The sequence below is a fragment of the Muntiacus reevesi genome, chromosome 2 (assembly GCF_963930625.1).
Source record: "Muntiacus reevesi chromosome 2, mMunRee1.1, whole genome shotgun sequence".
NCBI lineage: Eukaryota > Metazoa > Chordata > Mammalia > Artiodactyla > Cervidae > Muntiacus > Muntiacus reevesi.
Genome location: NC_089250.1, coordinates 258,313,057 through 258,330,955, shown reverse-complemented (window position 1 = coordinate 258,330,955; position 17,899 = coordinate 258,313,057). Strand labels below are relative to the sequence as shown.

Genomic DNA, 17,899 nt, shown 5'->3' with positions numbered 1-17,899 from the left:
AAATCTCTGCTTTCTAATATGATGTCTAGGTTTGTCATAGCTTTCCATCCAAGGAGAAAGTGTCTTGAAAGAGTTAAAAGAAATTAAAATTTCATGGCTGAAGTCACTATCTGCAGCGATTTTGAAGCCTAAGAAAATAAAATCTGTCACTGCTTCCACTTTTCCCTTTCTATTTTCCAGGAAATGATGGGACCAGATCCTTATCTCCTCTTAACTGCTGCTGCTCCAGCCACTCTGGCCTCCTAGCAGTTCCTTAAACCTGCAAGCTGGTTTTCCCCAAGGGTCTTGCTGTTCTCTTGGCCTGGAATGCTTTTCCTTCAGCTGGCTCCTTCCATCATGTCCTGCAGGTCTTTGTTAAAATGTCACCTTATCAGTGAGTTCTTCTCAGTCCAAATATTTTAAATTGCTATCTTGTCAGTTTCTTCCCTACTTTATTTCTCCAAAGCACTTATCTTCTAACATACTATATCCTTCCTTTTATTGTTTATCTCTCTCTCTCTTTTTGTTTCCCTCAATATAATAGAAGCATCATAAAGGAGCAATTTTTGTCTCTTACTCATCATTGTATCTCTATGACTTAATTTCTGGTATGTAGTATGATTACTCTATAAATATTTGTGGAGTGAGTGAATTTTTTGTGTGAATAAAGTGGACTTCTGGGGACTGGAAGAGGAAGCCATGAAAGACTGTGGCTCGACCTTAAAAAAAAAAAAAAGAGAGAACTGTTATTGTCTCTCCCCTCGGTCTGGCCTCCAAAGCTTCTCATGTGGGTGCAGGGCGTGCAGTGTCCAGGCCTAACTGGGTTGGGGGCTTCTTATGCTCTGTGTTCATCATTGCTGTAATGCTTTGTGGAGCTGCCTGTTTACGTGCCTTCATTACCCGCTTCGATGAGATCTTCCTGAAGCTCAAATCCCTTCCCTGCTTAAACTCCCTGGCTCCCCTGTGCCCTCAGGACATAGTCCAGGCCCCTTACCTTGGCCCACAGGGGCACTTCGTCTTGGAACTTTGTGCACTGACTCATGGTCCCCTCTCCAGCTACGCTGATATTTTAATTCATTGAACAGTGCTATGAGATCTTTCTCCAGGTCTTTGATTTCTTCTGACTGGAACATTCTTTGCCTACTTGACTTCTTTTTTTCCTACCTGACTTCTTAAATCAGCTATTTTTCTCCTCCAGTAACTTTTCCCTGACCAACCCCCAACTTCCCGCCTCAGGCTAGGGCAGGTCCCTCTTTGGGGGCCACCTCTACCCCTGCAGGGCTCCCCCAACCCAGTCCTGACCACTCTGGGCTGTCCCTGTCTGGTGGGGGTGGGGAGGTCTGTCTCCTCACTGGACTGTGAACCTCCTACGGGCAAGGTCCAGAGTTGTCTTTGTCAGTGCTAAGTCCCCAGCATGGCCCACAGGAGGACCACTTAATAGGCTCTCTTTCAGGCTCAGTAGTTCCCCGATCCAGGTAGGCTCTCCTTGGAGTATGAGTTGTGTCCCGTGGGTTGGAGTAGACGCCTTTAGGGGGCAAGCACTAGGTCTAATTCCTTGATGGTCCCTAGCACTGGGAAGGCACACAGTAGGGCCCCCCCCCTTTTTTTTTTTAGAATATAAGCCTTCTCTTCAAGAGGGGAACAGTAGGTAAACTGGAAAGTTATTGATAGGGTCTGATTCCTGTGCAGGTCCCAGCACAAGGCAGGCGCAGTGGGGACTGAGTTTGAAACCTCTGCATGTCCCGTTACACAGCGAGCACACAGTAGTTCCCCTTAGGGTCTTGGGTCTGTTTTAGTCATCGTGTTTCTTGGAATCACATGGGGTTTGTTGGGGGCGGGGGTGGGGGGGGTGATGTGGATGTGGTGGTGCGCACAGGCTCCCAAGCAGAAGTAGTTTGTATCAGTGGGAAGGATGCAAACAGCACAACGAGGCTTGATTGGGTATTTTTATTGGGTCGTTGCTTCCAGCCCGCCTCCCACAAGGTCGGGATAGATTAGACCAGGCACGCGGCCCCCGAAGCGGTACGTGTACTTGCGCCCCCCGCTCTTGCGCACGATGTCGCGGCGGTAGTAGTAGCGCAGACCTCGGCTCAGCTTCTCGTAATTCATGCCTGGCTTCCTCTTGCGCTCACCCCACAGCCGCGCCACCTAGCGAGGAGCCCGGACTTAGTCCGAAAGGGCGGGAGAGGGTTGGGGGGGCGGGGCTAGACGGTGGATGGGTGGGGCGGGGGCGGGGTTCCGGTCTGTCCGCAGAGGGTTGGGCGGGGCGCCGCTGGCTGGAGAAGGCGAGGCTGGGGGCGGGGCCTAGCACTAGGCAAAGTGCTGGTGGGGCTAAGGTGAACCCCGGGAGACCTGGGCGGAACTTGGCGGGTCTGGGAAACTGCCTTACCTCTTTGGGGTCGCACAGCTGGAACTCTCGGCTGTTGCCGGTCCAGCGGATGCAGCTTCTACGCGCTCCGTCGTGGAGCAGCTCCAGGAGGAACTGCCACAGCTGAATGGGACCTGAGGAGTGGGGACAAGTGTACACTCAGGTTGATGTCACTTCTATGACCCAGGAATCTGGATCTGCTCCTCCTCGGAGACCAACAAATCCGGATTCCTCCATCTAAGGGACCTAAGAATTGGCCTGGGGACCCAGGCGTCCGGAGCCCCCATGTCGGAGATTTAGGATTTTGGCTGCCCCATCTTGGGGACCCAGGCATTCATATCCTCATCTCTTTCTTCTCACCCAGGAGCCTAGGTCCTCGTCCCTTGCTCCCTAGAAACACTAGAAACTACTTGTGTCTTACTCCTCTCCTCCCTAGGTAGCCGGCAGTGAGCCCGGAGTCCCGCCAATTTCCTGGGTCCCCGCCCCCTTAGCGCTTCATTAGACGCCCGCTTCGCTCCCATCGGACAAAATCTCGCGGACCTCACCTCTGTGGTTAGCTTTGGGGTAACGAGCCAAGGTTGCGCGGTCCGACTGCTGGGTGGGTTCAGAGCAAGTGGTGAGATCTGAATCCGTGTGCAGCCCTGAGTCCCAGAAGGTGGTACAGTCCGAGGCCGCAGGCCCGGCCCAAGGAATGGTTGGGTCCCCGCAGGGCTCCCCGCCGAGGCTCCTGCCCCAGCAGGGGGCGCTGTCGGGGCCGATAGAATAGTCCCAGCTGGTGGAGCTGGAGGCGACCTGGGTGCGCGACCACGAGTTGGCACTTCCCGCGGAGGTGGCGTAATTCTGGTGGGCAGCCCCTTCGGGGCCGTTCCAAGGGGCGGGACCCAGGGCCTGGGAAACACCGCTGCAAGGGATGGTGCCGGAGCACGGCAGGTCTGTCCAGTCTCCCGGCCACGGAAGAGCTTGAGGGGCGGGGTCTGCGAGGACAAATGGACCCCAAGTGAGAGAAGCCCAGGTGTCCCGATCCCCGCTCCCCTCTGAGGTTCTGGGAGTCGAAGCTCTCAGCCGTGGCGTCTGGGACTCCAGGCTCCGGGATCTAGGTCATACCACCTTAAGGACACAGTGTCCCTCGTCCTAGCCCCCTTCCCCTTCATAGATCGCGGAGTCTAAACCTCTAGTCACAGTGGAGGACCCCAGTCCCCTCCTCCCCCCGCGCTTCTCCGCACACACTCACCCGCCGCCCATTGAGCTTCTGGGTACGGAGTAGAGCTCCAGTCTGTCTGTGGGAGCCCTGCAAGAAATAAGGATGTAGCTGATTTAGGGAAGGGTGTGCACAGTGACTGGAGACTCCCCTCAGCCACTCACCCAGTGGACTTTGTCAGGGACTGAGAGTTCTCAATCCCAGCTCCTACTCACTCAGACCTAGGACTCGGGACACTGGCCCCCTCCTCCTCCTTCAACCTCTGCAGTTCAAGACCACACCCCTCTCTGCGTTCAACCACAGGAGCAGCATGCCCTCTTCCTCAGACCTAGGTGTCCAGCCTCACCTTCTTCCCCAGCACCCAGAGGTCCCAGCCCATAGCCACCTTTCCAGCATGTGTCCTCTGTCGGCGTGTCCCCTTGGAGTGCCAGTTCAGGGATATAGAAGTTGAGTTCAGATCCTTCTGCAGGCAGTGAGGTTAGACAGAGTCCCATCAGGTTCAGCGAAGGCCCCCACCTGCGCACCCACCCCACACACATCGTCTCAGCCCCTGGGACCTACCCAGCCCTGACGTCCTGTGCCCCAGAGGCACTTCCTGTGGTGATACTTCATCCCAGTTCCACAAGTCCATGGATGTCCGTTGTGAATGTACTGGGTTGGAAAAAAAGCGGGGGGGGGGGGGGGGGGCGGTCACAGGGTGAGCCCGTGACACTTAGGGAACCTGGAGTCTGAGCCCCATCTCTTGCTTCCCTCACAAGGAGGAGTCCAGGCCTCTGCTCCCTTCTTCCCCAGGGCCCTGGAATCTTGGCCTCCAGTGTCCTTTCCTCTCAGATCCAGGAGTGAGGGCCCCCAGACACCCAGACCCAGGAAACCAGACCCCCAGACACCCGGTCTTCCAGCCCCCAGTTCATGGCTCACCTCTGGCAGGTCCTTCTGCCCCCAGCCAGGGGTCTCAGCCCCATTTCATACCATGCACCCCTCCCCTGGGGGCCTGAGCAGGGGGAGCGGATTTTCCAAGACGTCAGAGCTGGGGGTCGCAGAAGGGGTCGAGTTGCAGGGGCTGAGGCGTGGCCAAGCAGTGTCACCCCCGCCCCACTCCCCTCTGGCCCCGGGGATGACCGCCGGCCTCCGGGGTAGCTTTGGGAGGCAGCTTTGGTTGTCCCGCTGCATGGCTGGCCTGGACTTGAACGGGAGCTTGGGAAACAGCAGGCTGGGTTGAGACCAGGGTGCAAGGGGTGTTTCCGGGGTGACAAGAGCCGGGTGGGGGGTGGGGATTGGGGACTTGATCCTGCGACATGGGAGGTGGTAGGGGAAGCAGGCCAGGGGTCAGCTGGGCTGTGCCAGGCTTATCTGCAACAGGAAGGGGGGATTTCCGGCCAGACCCCCGGTCCACAGACGTCACAATCGGCAGGGGGCCTGTGGGGGATACGGTGGGGGTAGATTGACCTGGGATCCTCCACCAGGCCCAGTTCTCCCCTTCCGAGGGCTTTGAGGAGGACATTCTGGATGCTTCCAAGGACAGTAACAACAATGTAAACAATAACAACAGTGATAGTAATAGCTGGGGGCTCATTGCATACCACCAAACTGTGGACCTTTGTTTAATTCCCTTACGAGGTAGGTATTAGTCTTATCCTGATTTTATGAAAGGGGAAATTGAGGATTACTCCCACTTTTCTTCATCTCCAGAATCTGTGCCCTTTCATGCTATAATAGTTCAGGACAAATGGGGAAAATTTGAGAAGGAACTGAATATGAGATATAGAATGAATCATTTTCTTTGATGTGATAATGCTATTATAATATGAAATGCTATTTCTAAGGAATGCAGCTATTTAGGGGTGAAGTGTTATGTGTGTAACTTTTCCAATGATTCAGCAAAACCAAACCATGTATACTTGCAACATATACATACACACACACATGCAATATTTGGAACATAGAATTAGAAAATTATTTGTTGTTAACCTTAAGTTCAAATTTAGCTAAGTGTATTGTATTTTTATTTTCTAAATCTGGCAACCCTACACCCTGGTCGCTTGACATCAGAACCTATGCTTGTTTCCATCCTGCAATATTGATAAGTAGATATATATCATTAAAAATAACCCCTTTAAGACTCACAGACTTAGAAAACGAACTTATGGTTGCTGGGGGGAAAGAGATAGTTCGGGACTTTGGGAAGGTCATGTACACTGCTATATTTAAAATGGATAACCAACAAAGACCTATTGTATAGCACATGGAACTTTGCTCAATGTTATGTGCTGGCCTGGATGGGAGGGGGGTTTGGGGGAGAACGGATATATGTATATGTATGTCTGAGTCCCTTTGCTACAAATTGCTTGTCGACTATACTCCAATACAAAAATTTGTGTTAAAAAAAAACAAAACACACTTCTTTAATATGGACCTTTTCCAACATTCACCCAGTTTGATCATTAATCACTTGCCATTCTGGGGGGTGTGGGCACTGCCTTTCTGTGTTACACAAAGGAAACGGCCTCAAGAGGAAGAGCCACTCACCAGGTCACACAGAGGGTGGCTGGTGCTGGGGTTGGACCCAGTGTTGGTTGAACCAGAGCCCTCAGGAGTCATTGGTCCCTCCATCCATCTAACCTGGGGGTCTGAAAGGAATCTTGTATCTGCTGTGCCCCACCAGGCCTGAAGCTGGTCTCTCTCCATGTCTTCCTGCCCTGGGTTGGTGTCCTGTGTGTATCAGGCCTGACTCTTGGTTGTGGGATCTTAGCTCCCCGATCAGGAATTGAACCCTTGCCCTTGACAGTTAAAGTGTGGAATCCTAACCACTGGACCACAGTCCCTCTCCATCTGTCTTCAAGTGTTCCTATCTCTCTCCCTACCTCCTTATCTGTTTCCATCTCTTTCCCTCTCTGGACTTTCCCCCCAACTCCCTTTCCTGTTGTACTGTCTCTGACCCACCACTCTCATTTCTTCCTCTTTTTGTCTTCCTCCCGACCCCACTCTCTGCTCACTACATTCCCTCCATCTCTGTCCATCTGTCTCTCGCTCCCATTGATCTCTCTCCTTGGGACTTAAATGCATATTTTAAACCCTCCTTTCTGGAATCATTCGCATCTCCTTCCTTGCTTGCAGTGAATAGAAGGGGTTTAGAAGGGAAGGGCCAGTGATGTGGGGATGGGGTTTGAGGGTTCTGGAGCTGGGTGGTCCAGCCAGGTGGCAGGGGGCTGAAGGGCACTTCCTGTCATTGAAAGGAGGCCCTCACCCCTCTAACCAGACTGGAAAATGTGACGTCAGAGTGGGCAGTAAGGGAGGAAGACCGGAACAGAGGAAATCTGACACCTCTCCTGGGTGACTGGCTTCCTGAGAAGCCTTGGTATTGTTTCTCCCCTCCCAATCTGGGGTTCTGATGGCTATGCCCCTGGGAGACCCTTGTCCCCTCCCTATGCCATCTCCTTCCTTTGGCTGGTCACTGCTCCAATCTCCTTCCTGAACCCCAGTTTTCTCTAAAGTGCAAATCTGTGATGCCAGTCCCCTGCTTGAACTTTGTCTCAGCTTCTCACGGCTGGCTGATGCCTTCAGGGTAAAGTCTAAGCTCTCAGTCTGGCATTCAAGGTCCTGCATGCACACTTACTTCTGAAAGGCAGAGACAAGCTTGGAGCTGTGAAGAGACTTACAGATGGAAAAAGAGGAGAGACTCAGAGACATTTAGAAAGAGAAAAGCAGCAGAGGGGGACTCAAGAGAAACAGACGGAGGCATAAACATTCAAAGAGACAGCAGAAGTCGACTAGGTTTTGGCAGAGTGAAGAAACTGGAAAACAGTCTCAGAGACCTAAAGGGTGAGGACGGCAGAGACAAGGAGAGAGAATGATATTAATAGGAAGAGAATGAAATAGTTTCAGAAATGGCCAGTGCCTTCAGGAACCCTTCTTGGACTCCTAGGGATGGTTCCCCACCCCAACCCTGATAACTCTGGGCTGTCATTGTCTGGCAATGGCCCGATCTCTGCCACTGAACCATTAGCTAGGAACACTGTTACCACTGTACCACACACTGTCCAGGTCCTTGATGACAGTGGATGAATGAATGAAAGCCTGGAAAGCTCTGAGCTCCAGAAGGGCAGGGCCCAGAAGACCCACTACCCTGGTGCTGAGAACACAAGGCAGTCAGAAGACCACTGGTGTGAGCCTCCACTTGGCTTTGACCTTGCGCTAAGCCTCTACTTCCTCCTCTGAGGAATGGGCTGCACTCAGTGTACACTTAAGAGGTTTCAAGAAGATCTAATAGGCATGTAGCAGTGTTGAAAACGCCCATCTACAAGTTTATATAAACTTTCAAGGCTCCCCACTATCTCCAGAGTTGGGGATGCTAAGCCCTGCTCTCCAAAGAGTACTTCCAAGCCTAGCCGAGGATGGAAATGAACGTAAATTTATTGAAACTGGTGTTGGGGAGGATAGGTGGGTAGACAATTGAGGGTTTTCCAAAGAACTGTGGGGAGGAACCAGCGCCCGGCCGGATAGGAGCGGGTGCCTGGCCACAGACCCTATCTCAGGCCCAATTTCTTCTTCTCCTTCTGCTTCTTGCGTACCACGTCCAGGTTCCGGTCCTTCCACATGCTCTTGCGCAGCTTGATGGGGCGTGAGCCCACATACTTCCCTGTGGGTAGACAGGGTTCAAGGTCAGGCTCAGACCAGATACCTGCCATGTCCACTGACCCTAGGGGAGACCGCACTCACCATTCATCTCACGCATGGCGCGCACATAGTCACTGGGGTCCTTAAAGCTGACGAAGCCATAACCCTTGGTCTTGCCTGTGCGCTTGTCGCGGATCACCTTAGCCTTAAGGAAGGATGGGAAGCGGCTGAAGGCTCGGGCCAAGATGTCATCGTTCACCTCGTTGCCCAGGTCTCCACAGAAGATCCGGAAGTCATCTGGGGTTGGGAGAGGGAAGATTAGAGGATACACATATGTGGCCCAGTTACTGAAATGATCCCACCTTCTCTGGGAGCATCCCCCAAGCCCTCTTCCCTCCATCCTCTTAGTTATAACAGCCAACACTTGGATAGTATTTACCCTGTGCTAGACTCTCTGCAAAGCAACCATAATGTTTTCACACACCTGGCATTCCCAACAGCCCTTTACGCCAATGCACAGAGAAGCCAAGTCACCTGCCCAAAGTTAATCAGCAAGCAGCAGAGCTGGGACAAGAACTCAGGCATCTATCTGGCTCCAGAGCCTTCACTTTCAACTAATGGCACTGCCCTGCCTCACCTCACCCACTCCAGTGATGAAGCCCCTACCTTTGTCATCACAGCCCTGGCCTGTCCTCTGAGCCCCTAGCATCCTTTGGTCTCCTGAACACCTCTCCATGGACATTCCCTGGGCCCCGGACACCCACTGGTTCCCATAATGGCACCCCAGGACCGCAGACTTCATCATTCCTCAGCTCTGCCTCCTCTGCAAAGCCCACTCTGATCTTGAACACACTGCCTGATTCTTCTCCAAGGTCAACTTCAGCTGCCATTTTTGGATATACCTCCTGGGCTGAGCCTGGTCTTGACCAAATGTGTTCAAGCTCAAAGAATCCCTTCCCCCATGACCATATACTATTACTACCCCCTTGCTGGAAAACGAGGCTTGAAAGGCTGAGTGACTTGTCCAAGGTCACAGAATTAGGGTCTACCGCCTAGCCACCTCTGGGCCAGTGCTGTATGGCTCTGGCCTGGGGTGGGCAGATGGTCCCAGGAAAAGAGGCAGAAGTGAAGGGGTGGGGTGGGACTTAGGCCCCTTCCCTTGGCTACCACTGTGGTTGCCTCACAGCTTTGGTGGTGACTGAGGGCACTCTTGAACAAGTTAGGTTACCCCAGGCAGAAGTAATCTGACAAACTTAAGAGGATAGGACCGTCCATAAACTAACTGATCTGAACACTTCAAAAAACTATTATACCTAAGACAAAGCAGCAGGAGGGAGACAATTCTCTTTAAAAGATAATCTAGTGACACAAAACTGCATGCCTCCTGGTTGAGGGGAAAAACAGCTATAAAAAGATAGTTTGGAGACAACTGGGAAAATCACAATATAAACAGAATATGAAATAACACAGAGTTACTGATAATTTTCTTAGACGTGTTAACCATGTAATGATATGAAAGAAAATATTACTTTTCTTAGGAGGTGAATATTAAGGTATTTAGGAGTGAAGTGATAACCTCATTTATAATTTACTTCACACGATTGAGCAAAAACCAAAAAAAGATACACATGGAGGGTTACAGTGAAGATAGCAAAATGTTAATTGCTGAATCTAGGTGATTGATATATAGTTAACTGTGCAACTGTGAGACATTTAAAATTTCTCACAAAAAGTTAGGGGAAAAAAAGAACGGCTTTTCTCCTTTAACAAGCCAGGCACGTCATGAATGAAATGGGCCAGAGGTCCTACGCACCAATCCCCTTTACCCAGTTCTGTTCGGTGGCTGGGTGCGGGCCTGCCCCGGGCCACAGTCTGGCTCTCCAGGAGGTGGGCTAACAGGCCGCCCCACAGTGAGGTGTGGAGCTACCCAGTTCACCTCCCTTGGCTGAGCAGCACAGGCCCTGCACTCGCGCCCACTCACCTGCATCCCACTCTAGCAGGCTGGGGTCCTCCCAGCTGCTCCCAGCTGCTGTGCGAATGCAGCGCTTCAGTTTCTCTGGTTTCCCTTTCTTCTTGTCCTCACTCAGAGGTTCTGGCACCTACAGAGAAAAGGAAGGGTACAAAGGGCTAGATCTGAGTCTCTTGGGCCCATCTGCCCTCTTCAGGCTCTCCCATTTGGTCCCCCTAGTTCTTCTGTCTCCATAGTTAAAACACAGGATATGCTTCTGGGTGTCAGGTGTATGTGTATGTCTGCCTCCTTCTTCCCCATTTTCTCCCAAACCTTCTGATTTCCTGGGTCCCTCCTACCTCCATGGACAGAAGATGACGTGTTTCTGTGTGGGGAAGGCCATGGGCTGCTGTCTGCCCATCCAACCCATTCTGTCCCCTACTACTCTGCTCCCTGCTTACCTCAAGAGCCATGAGGCCAGGAGGTGGCTCAGGCCGAGGTGGCCGGGGTCTCGGACGTAGGGACAGGAGCTCAGGAATGCGCAGTGGGGGCAGCAGGCCTCGCACAACTTCCAGCGGGAGGGGCAGGGGTTCAGGCTCAGGCAGAGGCATGGCCAGGGCCAGTGGCAGGCTGGGCCCAATGACTGCAGGGCCAGCTGGGGCGCCCCCGGCTCCCACCGCCACCGCGGCGCTAGCCTCCTCCAGCCCGGCTGCTGCTGCCACCACAGCCTCTTCCTTCTCTTTCAGGCCCAACCCCAGGCCTAAGCCCAGCTCTCGGGGTGTTGCTGGCTCTTCCTGTGGGCAAAAGGAGGGCATGAGGGGGGCCAGATCACAGGCTTAGACCTCCCTCTCATCCTTATCCTGTACAACAGACCAAGGGAATCGGGGCCAGAGAGCAGGCAAGAGACACCAAGACAGGGAACAGTGTCTGTTCCTGTCAGACCAACACAGGGATAGAGAAACAGGCAGAGAGACAGACAAACACAGGGACTAAAATAAATACAGAAAAAGAGAGGGACAATCAAAGGGAAAATAGAGATACACAAAGAGAAATACACCTATAATTTGTGTTTTCTCTCTAAACGTCCTTCAAAATAAAGCAAAAAACAGAATGATATGGCCACAGGAAGAAACAGGGGAAGACAGAGGCAGGGACACATAAAGCCGGGGAAAGGCAGACGTGGTGGACACAGCTCATCAGGCCAGGATGAGGGTCTCTGTCCACCGCGCCTGACCCTCAGTTCCCTGATCAACTCACCAGAGGAGGCCTCAGAGCAGCCATGGAGCCCAAGGGCGGGCCGGGGGCCCGAGCCATCGGTGGCAGCATCATAGGTGGTCCAGGGGGCCCAGGCAGGGGGGGCCCCACGAGGGCCTGGTGAGGGGGCCGCAGGGCCATAGGGCGGGGCCCAGCTGCTGCAGAGGTAAGAGCAGAATCTGTCAGGGTGTTAGTGGGGGAGTTGGAGGACTTGGGGAGGAGTTATGTGGCAGGGATGATGACCTTGGCCCCCTCACCTGCTCTCTGCAGCACGTGAGGGACGAAGGCTGGACGCAGAATAGTGGCACTCTGGGGGGCCACAGCTGTGGGAGAGATGAGGGTGTGCGTCAAGGGGGACTGGGGCACTCAGGGCAAGGTATGTGCCTGTGGGTGCTCTGAGCACCCAAGAAATTCTGCTGAAGAGACTGGGGAACCCTCTGGGAGATGCAGGGTCCTTTTCATTTGTTCATTCAGCAAAACACGTGCCACTGATGATCTCCTCTGGGTCCGGCCCTGTCCTGGGCAATGCTAGGGGCACACCTAAAGACCACAGGCCCTAGGGGAGCTCCTGGTCCAGAGCAGGAAAGAACATACTCATCACCAGAGTGACAGCCAGAGTGATCAGGGCTGGGATGGGGGAAGTCCAGGCAGGGTGACCGAGGCTGGCACCAAGGGAGCTCGGAAGAAGGACACCAGTGGGACTAGAGAAGGCTTCTGGCAGAAAGGGACCTGTGAGCTGAGACCCAAAGGATAATGAAGAGCTGGTAATGCAAAAGGTAAGTTTGGAAATATTACTGGCAAGTTCTCCTTATAAACCAAAAATTTCCCCTCTTTAGTTTAGTGTAATTCCAATAGGGAAAGTCAGGAGTTGGAGAACATCATAAGAGGATGGTCAAGAGGTCAGTAGGCATCCAAGCATAGTCTTGGTGGCTGAAAGACTGTTTAGTGGTCGTTCTCTAGAGGGTACTAGGGTGCCACAGCAGAGCTGGAAGCTGGGCAGGGTGACTAGGTCAGATTTACACTTTCATCAAAACCATACTAAATTATAGGCGATATTAAACCTCAGATATCAGGTAAAAGAGTCTATCAGGATTTAAGTGACACAATTAACAAGTTTGATCTAATGGGATGACACCAGAACATTACAGAACACATATCCTTTTCCTACATGTAAGGAAGTTAATGTCACAAAAATTGACTGTGTGTATAAAAGTCATCTCAACAACACGAAGTAAGAGTGTCCTGTGGAGACGATATATTTCAGTTGATTTTGGTTAGCTAGATTTTGGTTTAGTTGATAGGTTTGGAAGGTTAAAAGTTGGATGACAATGAGCACGAGAGGAAAGGGACCTCAACAAGAGCCTTGCTAGCACATCCCAGCAATGTCTGGGGTTCCAGGGAAGGAAATGGGGGTCTCTCTCTGCAAGGGGCTGGCTGATGTAAGGTCTTGACTGTCAGGTGAGGACCACAGGTGCTTGTTTGATGGTCTGGTTTGTTCATCCCATCAACAGAGAGCATATAATGCTTACAAGATGGCAGGCACCCTCACAGATGTTATATTTTAGAGGAAGCAAAAGATGATAATCATAATAAACAAGTAAGTAGTATAACTTGTTAGAAAGCTTTGCAGCTTTATAGCACATGAAGTGCTATGAAGAAACAGCAAAGAATACAGATTAGGAGTCACAATAAAGGGGTTGGTTTGCAATGACCCAGTAAAGCCTTACTAAAGCCAAATCAACGAAGTACATGATTAGGTTTATGCTTCAGAAAGACAATGATATCTTGGGGATGAAATGGAGAGGGTGAAGTAGTCAAAACAAGAGTGCTTGGTGAAATGTGGGATTCTCTGGCCTCAGACCTACCTGCTCGCCGCAGGAACATGGCTTCTCGAGCCTCTGGACTGTCCAGGTGACTCCGATCACCAGGGCCAAAGCCAACTGTTGGGAGGGGAGTGATGAGGATGGGGAGGGGGGGAGAGGAGAGTCCCAGGCTTCCCTTTTCACCACCCTGCTTTCCTTGTCCCACCACTCCTTACTTACCTGGACCCACAAAAGGTGGGCCACCCACCATGGGAGGAACCACTGTGGCTGCAGCGGCTGCTCGGGCCTCCAGAGTCTGTTGGACCTGTTGGATGGGGGTTGGGGTGAGGAGTTTGACTCAGTGCCCCCAAGCTGCCTGGCAGGCTCACCTGGGAACCAAGGGTTTTGTTCTTTGCACTGTGTCGCTATCTCTCAAACTTTAGGTCTCAGCTTAAACATCACTTTTCAGAGAGGCTTCTGGGATCACACTAGCTCAAGGTGTCCTTAGTCCCTCCCTGGTGCAACTTCATCATCCTGCTTCATCTTCCCCAAAGCACTCAGCACTACCTAAAATTATGTCCAGCTTGTCCTCCTCATCTCCCATGCCACCACCCTGCTCCAAGCCACCATTATCTCTTGCCTAGAGTATGACGGTAGCCTCTTCCTCAGACTGCTTGATTCTGCCCTGGCCCCCTACAATCTGTCTTCTAAACACAGCCAAAGTGACCCTGGTGACATCTAAGTTGGACCATATCACCCCACTGCTCAAAGTCCTTCAACTGCTTCTCATCCCAGAGTAAAAACCAAGGTCCTTATGGTGATCCACAAGGTCCTACTAGATCTGTCTCTATCACCTCTCTGTCCATATCTCCTCCTGTCCTCTCCCTTGCTCACTCCATTCCAGCCACCCTGTTCTCCCTGATGGTCCTTGAACACGTCAGGTATGCATTTACTTCATAGTCTTTGCTGATTAACAGTTGTCTGGGAATATTCTTTCCCAAGATATCTGCATAGTTCCCTCCATCATGCTCTTTATATCTTTGCTTAGATATCACCTCCCAGAAAGGTCTTCCCTGACCATGCTGATAAAATTCTGCCCTTCTTAATCTACTTTAATCTGTCTCTCCACAGTAAAATAGAAACTCCATAAAAGGTAGTGACTGTTTCTCTGTTTTATTCTCTGCTATATGTCTAGGGCCTAGATTAGCACCTGGTGCAGAAGAGGCACCTGAAAACTATTTGTCGAGAGAAAGAACAAGTTTCATTTACTGTTCACTTTTGGTAATCTCTTTCTCCACTAGTCACATATAGTATATGGAGAACTTGAATGTCATTAATGAGACTGAGAAACCATGTAACTCCAATACGAATTTTAAATAAATACAGGATATTTCCATCTTTGCAGAAAGTTCTACTGGCCACCATGATCTAGAATAAAAGCTTGCAAAGGGCAGAATTATTGTCTCAGTCCTTACTGAGTCTTCAGTGCCTGACACCTGATATTTGTCATGCTAATTAATCAGCAGGCCAGCATGTCAATAGCTCTCTGTATACAAACGTGTGTCTGAGGCACTGTGCTCTCTTCTATGCCTTATGTCAGCCGTACCTGCTGGTATGTGTTGGTCGCGATAATTGGGCGGATCACAGGAGCTGCTGGGACTTGCATCGCTTCAACCGTGGGGACTGTAGGCACCGCAGGCACGGCAGTTGGGATTCCTGTTACGGGAGCCCCCAGAACTTCCTGCTCAAACCTGGGAAGGCAGGACACACCACAGCTCAGGACCTTGCACCAATTCTGAAACGGTGGGTATATCGCGATAGCGCCTTCACCCCTGCCAACCTCTCCTCCTTAACTCTCGTCCCCACAACCCGAAAGTCCCATTTCCCCAAGAAAGAACTATATATCGAGTCTATCGGGGCCTGGAGGCTCCAGGGTTCGACGACTCTGACTCTAGGATGGCTTTAATCGCTCCCTATCGCGGGCCTTACAGGGCCATCTCCGCCTCCATCTCCTTCAAGCGTTCCTCGCCGCTCTTTCCCGGGATGCCGGCACCAGGGCCCGGAACCACAGGTCCTCCTGCGCCCGGGAGGCCCGGGGTTGGCCCCGCTCCGGCCATCGCTGCTACCGTCGCTGTCGCCGGTATTACTGCCTCAGCTTAGTCGCCTCCGCCGGTTCCGCTGTATACTCTCTGGCTACGTCAGGGTGGGCGCCCGCGGATGACGTATCAGCGAAAGCGACGGGCGCCGATACATGACACCTTGCGTCAACAGGGCTGGCCTTTGGAGTGAGGGCCAATGAGAACCTGGCCACACCCAGAGGGCTCGCCCCCAAGGAGAAATATAGGCCAGTCAGAGTGCCCGAGAAACGAGTCAACGGAAGAAACTGCGTTTAGGGGCGTGCAACCCAGACAGACGGCCACGCCTTCATGGGGGAACACGGCCCGACCCTAAAGTGAGAACTTGACCTTTGAGAACTCTGGTAAGTTCGGAGGTTCCTCCTGTGCCACCGCGAGACCCGTTCCGGAAGTTTTAAAACACAGTGACATCCCAGTCACCCCAGGGCAGGATGGGGCTGGAGACAGCTGGAAGCCATGGTCGCCCACTTTCGTACACGCTACCAGTGAGTTCCAGAAAAACCAGGATCATGATGTGGGAATTTCAGAGGATACGCCTGACCCAGGCTTCCTGGAGGAGGTGACACCTGAAGACTTCTGCTAGATAAAATGAGTAGAGAGACTCTGGGTAGGATGAATAGTTCATGCAAAGGCCAAGGGACAGTAGTCAAATATGTCAACTCGAAGGTCACGTGTAGACTTTTGGTGTTTGTGCTTTCTTGAGACACAGCTTTTTTTTTTTTTTTAGTCCTCAAGATGTTTTATGAATATTTAAAAAAAAACTACACAGTAGTAGAGAGAACAATATAACGAACATCCACGTGCCTCTCAAGAATTTACTAAAATTTTACCCTTCTTGTTTTGTCTATACATTTTTTCGCTTTACATTATAGCAAATTGGAGACATCTGTCAATTCACCTGTACTTGCTTCATAATGTGTAACAGATAAGATGTCTATTAAATAAGGAGTATTTAAAAGAATACCATGTTCACATCCAGGAAACTGTCCTATCATCTTACACCTAGATTGCCTTCTATTTTCCCTGCCTCAAAATGTGTTTATATTACAATAGTATTGTAAAAATCAGGATCCAGGTAAGGCCCACGTTTCATTTGGTCAGTGGGTCAGTCTCCTTCACCTCCCAACCCACTCCTTAAAACTTAATTTTACTGCCTGCCTTGGTTTCTTGGAAGTTCCAGTTTGAATCAGCATAAATGAGTGATTTGTTAAAATAGTTTGGTTGCTTATGTGCTAGAGATATTATAAGAGAATAAGATACCTTAAAAATTATTAACTAGAGTCCATACTTTATTCAGTTTTCCTAGTGTTTACCTTATCTATTTTCTGTTCAAGCATTCCGTCCAGGATAACAAATAACATGTAGTTAGTTGTCATGTTTCCTTAAGCTCTTCTTGCCAGTGACAATTTCTTTCTTTTTTCATGACTTTGATAGTTTTGAGGAGTACTAGTCATGTATTTTGTAGAATATTTCACATTTGGGACCTCACTGATGTTTTTCTCATTATTAGGCTGAGGTTATATTTTTTTTGGGGGGGGGGGGACCATAGAGGTAAAGTGCAATTCTTATCATATCAAGGGTACATACTGTCAACATGGATTATTATTAACTTTAATCTCCTGGGGTAGCACTTGTCAGGTATCTACTATAAATTTACTTAAAAAAAAAAAAAAGGAAACCTCCTTTTTCAACCCTCTTGTACTGCTGATGGCAATGTAAAGTGATACAACCACTACAGAAGACAGTATGAAGTTTCCTTAAAAAAACTAGGAATAAAACTACCATATGAACAACAATCCCACTACTTGGCATGTATCCTGAAAAAACCATAATTGAAAAAGGCACATGTACCCTGATGTTCACTGTAGCACTATTTACAATAGCTAGGACATGGAAGCAACCGAGATGTCCATCAACAGATGAGTGGATAAAGACGCTGTGGTACATACACATAATGGAATATTATTCAGCCATAAAAAGGAACACATTTGAGTCAGTTCTATGAGTTGTCTGAACCTAGCGCCTATTATGCAGAGGGAAGAAAAGAGGAAAACAAATATCATATATTAACATATATATATATATGAAATCTAAAAAAATGGTAATGATGAATCTATTTGCTGGGCAATAATAGAGACTCGGACCTAGAGAACAGACTTGCTGACATGCAGCGGAGGAGGGTGGGTAAGGAAAGTGCGCGACGAATGGAGAGCGTAGCGTGGCAACATAAACACTACCGTGTGTAAAACAGCCAGCCAGTGGTAATTTGCTGTGACTCAGGGAACTCAAACCGGGGCTCTGTGACAACCTAGAGCAGTGGGATGGGGTGAAAGGAGGGAGGGAAGTTCAAGAGGAAGGCGACATATGTCTAACTGTGGCTGATTCATGTTGCTGTATGGCAGAAACCAACACAATATTGTAAAGCAATCATCCTTCAATTAAAAATAAAACAAAAATAAAACAACCCTTTCAAGCTCTTTGTCTTGCATAGGGGATGTCTAGCCTGCCCCCTTCATTTAATTATTAAATCATTTGTATCAGTTGGACTCATGGATATCTTATACTTTTGGTTATTATTCAATACTTATTTTGTTGCTCAAA

At 50.4% G+C, this 17,899-nt stretch overlaps 2 protein-coding genes across 4 annotated transcripts; both read right to left on the bottom strand.

Moving 5' to 3' along the window:
• Positions 1-1,926: 1,926 nt before the first annotated feature.
• Positions 1,927-4,176, bottom strand: ETV2 (ETS variant transcription factor 2). Its single transcript, XM_065925982.1, has 4 exons — positions 4,107-4,176; positions 3,931-4,008; positions 2,369-2,481; positions 1,927-2,127 (listed from the first exon to the last, which is right to left on the bottom strand). Exons 1-4 carry the CDS (start codon positions 4,174-4,176, stop codon positions 1,927-1,929), a joined length of 462 nt encoding a protein of 153 aa, XP_065782054.1.
• A 3,761-nt stretch (positions 4,177-7,937) lies between these two features.
• Positions 7,938-15,390, bottom strand: RBM42 (RNA binding motif protein 42). Of its 3 annotated transcripts, XM_065925913.1 has the most exons (10): positions 15,153-15,390; positions 14,770-14,914; positions 13,404-13,488; positions 13,227-13,301; positions 11,619-11,684; positions 11,365-11,540; positions 10,569-10,901; positions 10,141-10,258; positions 8,262-8,456; positions 7,938-8,181 (listed from the first exon to the last, which is right to left on the bottom strand). In XM_065925913.1, exons 1-10 carry the CDS (start codon positions 15,278-15,280, stop codon positions 8,069-8,071), a joined length of 1,434 nt encoding a protein of 477 aa, XP_065781985.1. In that variant the 5' UTR covers positions 15,281-15,390; the 3' UTR covers positions 7,938-8,068. The 3 variants fall into 3 exon arrangements, with proteins under 3 accessions (XP_065781985.1, XP_065781986.1, XP_065781987.1); XM_065925914.1 differs by lacking the exon at positions 11,619-11,684 and having other exon boundaries at positions 11,365-11,519; positions 15,153-15,389; XM_065925915.1 differs by lacking the exons at positions 11,619-11,684; positions 13,227-13,301 and having other exon boundaries at positions 11,365-11,519; positions 15,153-15,389.
• Between the last annotated feature and the right edge of the window lie 2,509 nt (positions 15,391-17,899).

Bases quoted from the DNA above. Each gene is read 5' to 3' on its own strand.
- ETV2 (XM_065925982.1), bottom strand. From the start codon at position 4,176: ATGGACTTGTGGAACTGGGATGAAGTATCACCACAGGAAGTGCCTCTG. The intron at 4,009-4,106 runs GTAGGTCCCAGG...CACTGCCTGCAG, and splicing joins GCACAGGACGTCAGGGCTGG to AAGGATCTGAACTCAACTTC. The intron at 2,482-3,930 runs GTGGCTATGGGC...CCCACTCCTCAG, and splicing joins AGAGGACACATGCTGGAAAG to GTCCCATTCAGCTGTGGCAG.
- RBM42 (XM_065925913.1), bottom strand. From the start codon at position 15,280: ATGGCCGGAGCGGGGCCAACCCCGGGCCTCCCGGGCGCAGGAGGACCT. The intron at 13,489-14,769 runs GTACGGCTGACA...CCCATCCAACAG, and splicing joins CGACCAACACATACCAGCAG to GTCCAACAGACTCTGGAGGC. The intron at 11,685-13,226 runs GTAGGTCTGAGG...TCTCTCCCACAG, and splicing joins CATGTTCCTGCGGCGAGCAG to CTGTGGCCCCCCAGAGTGCC.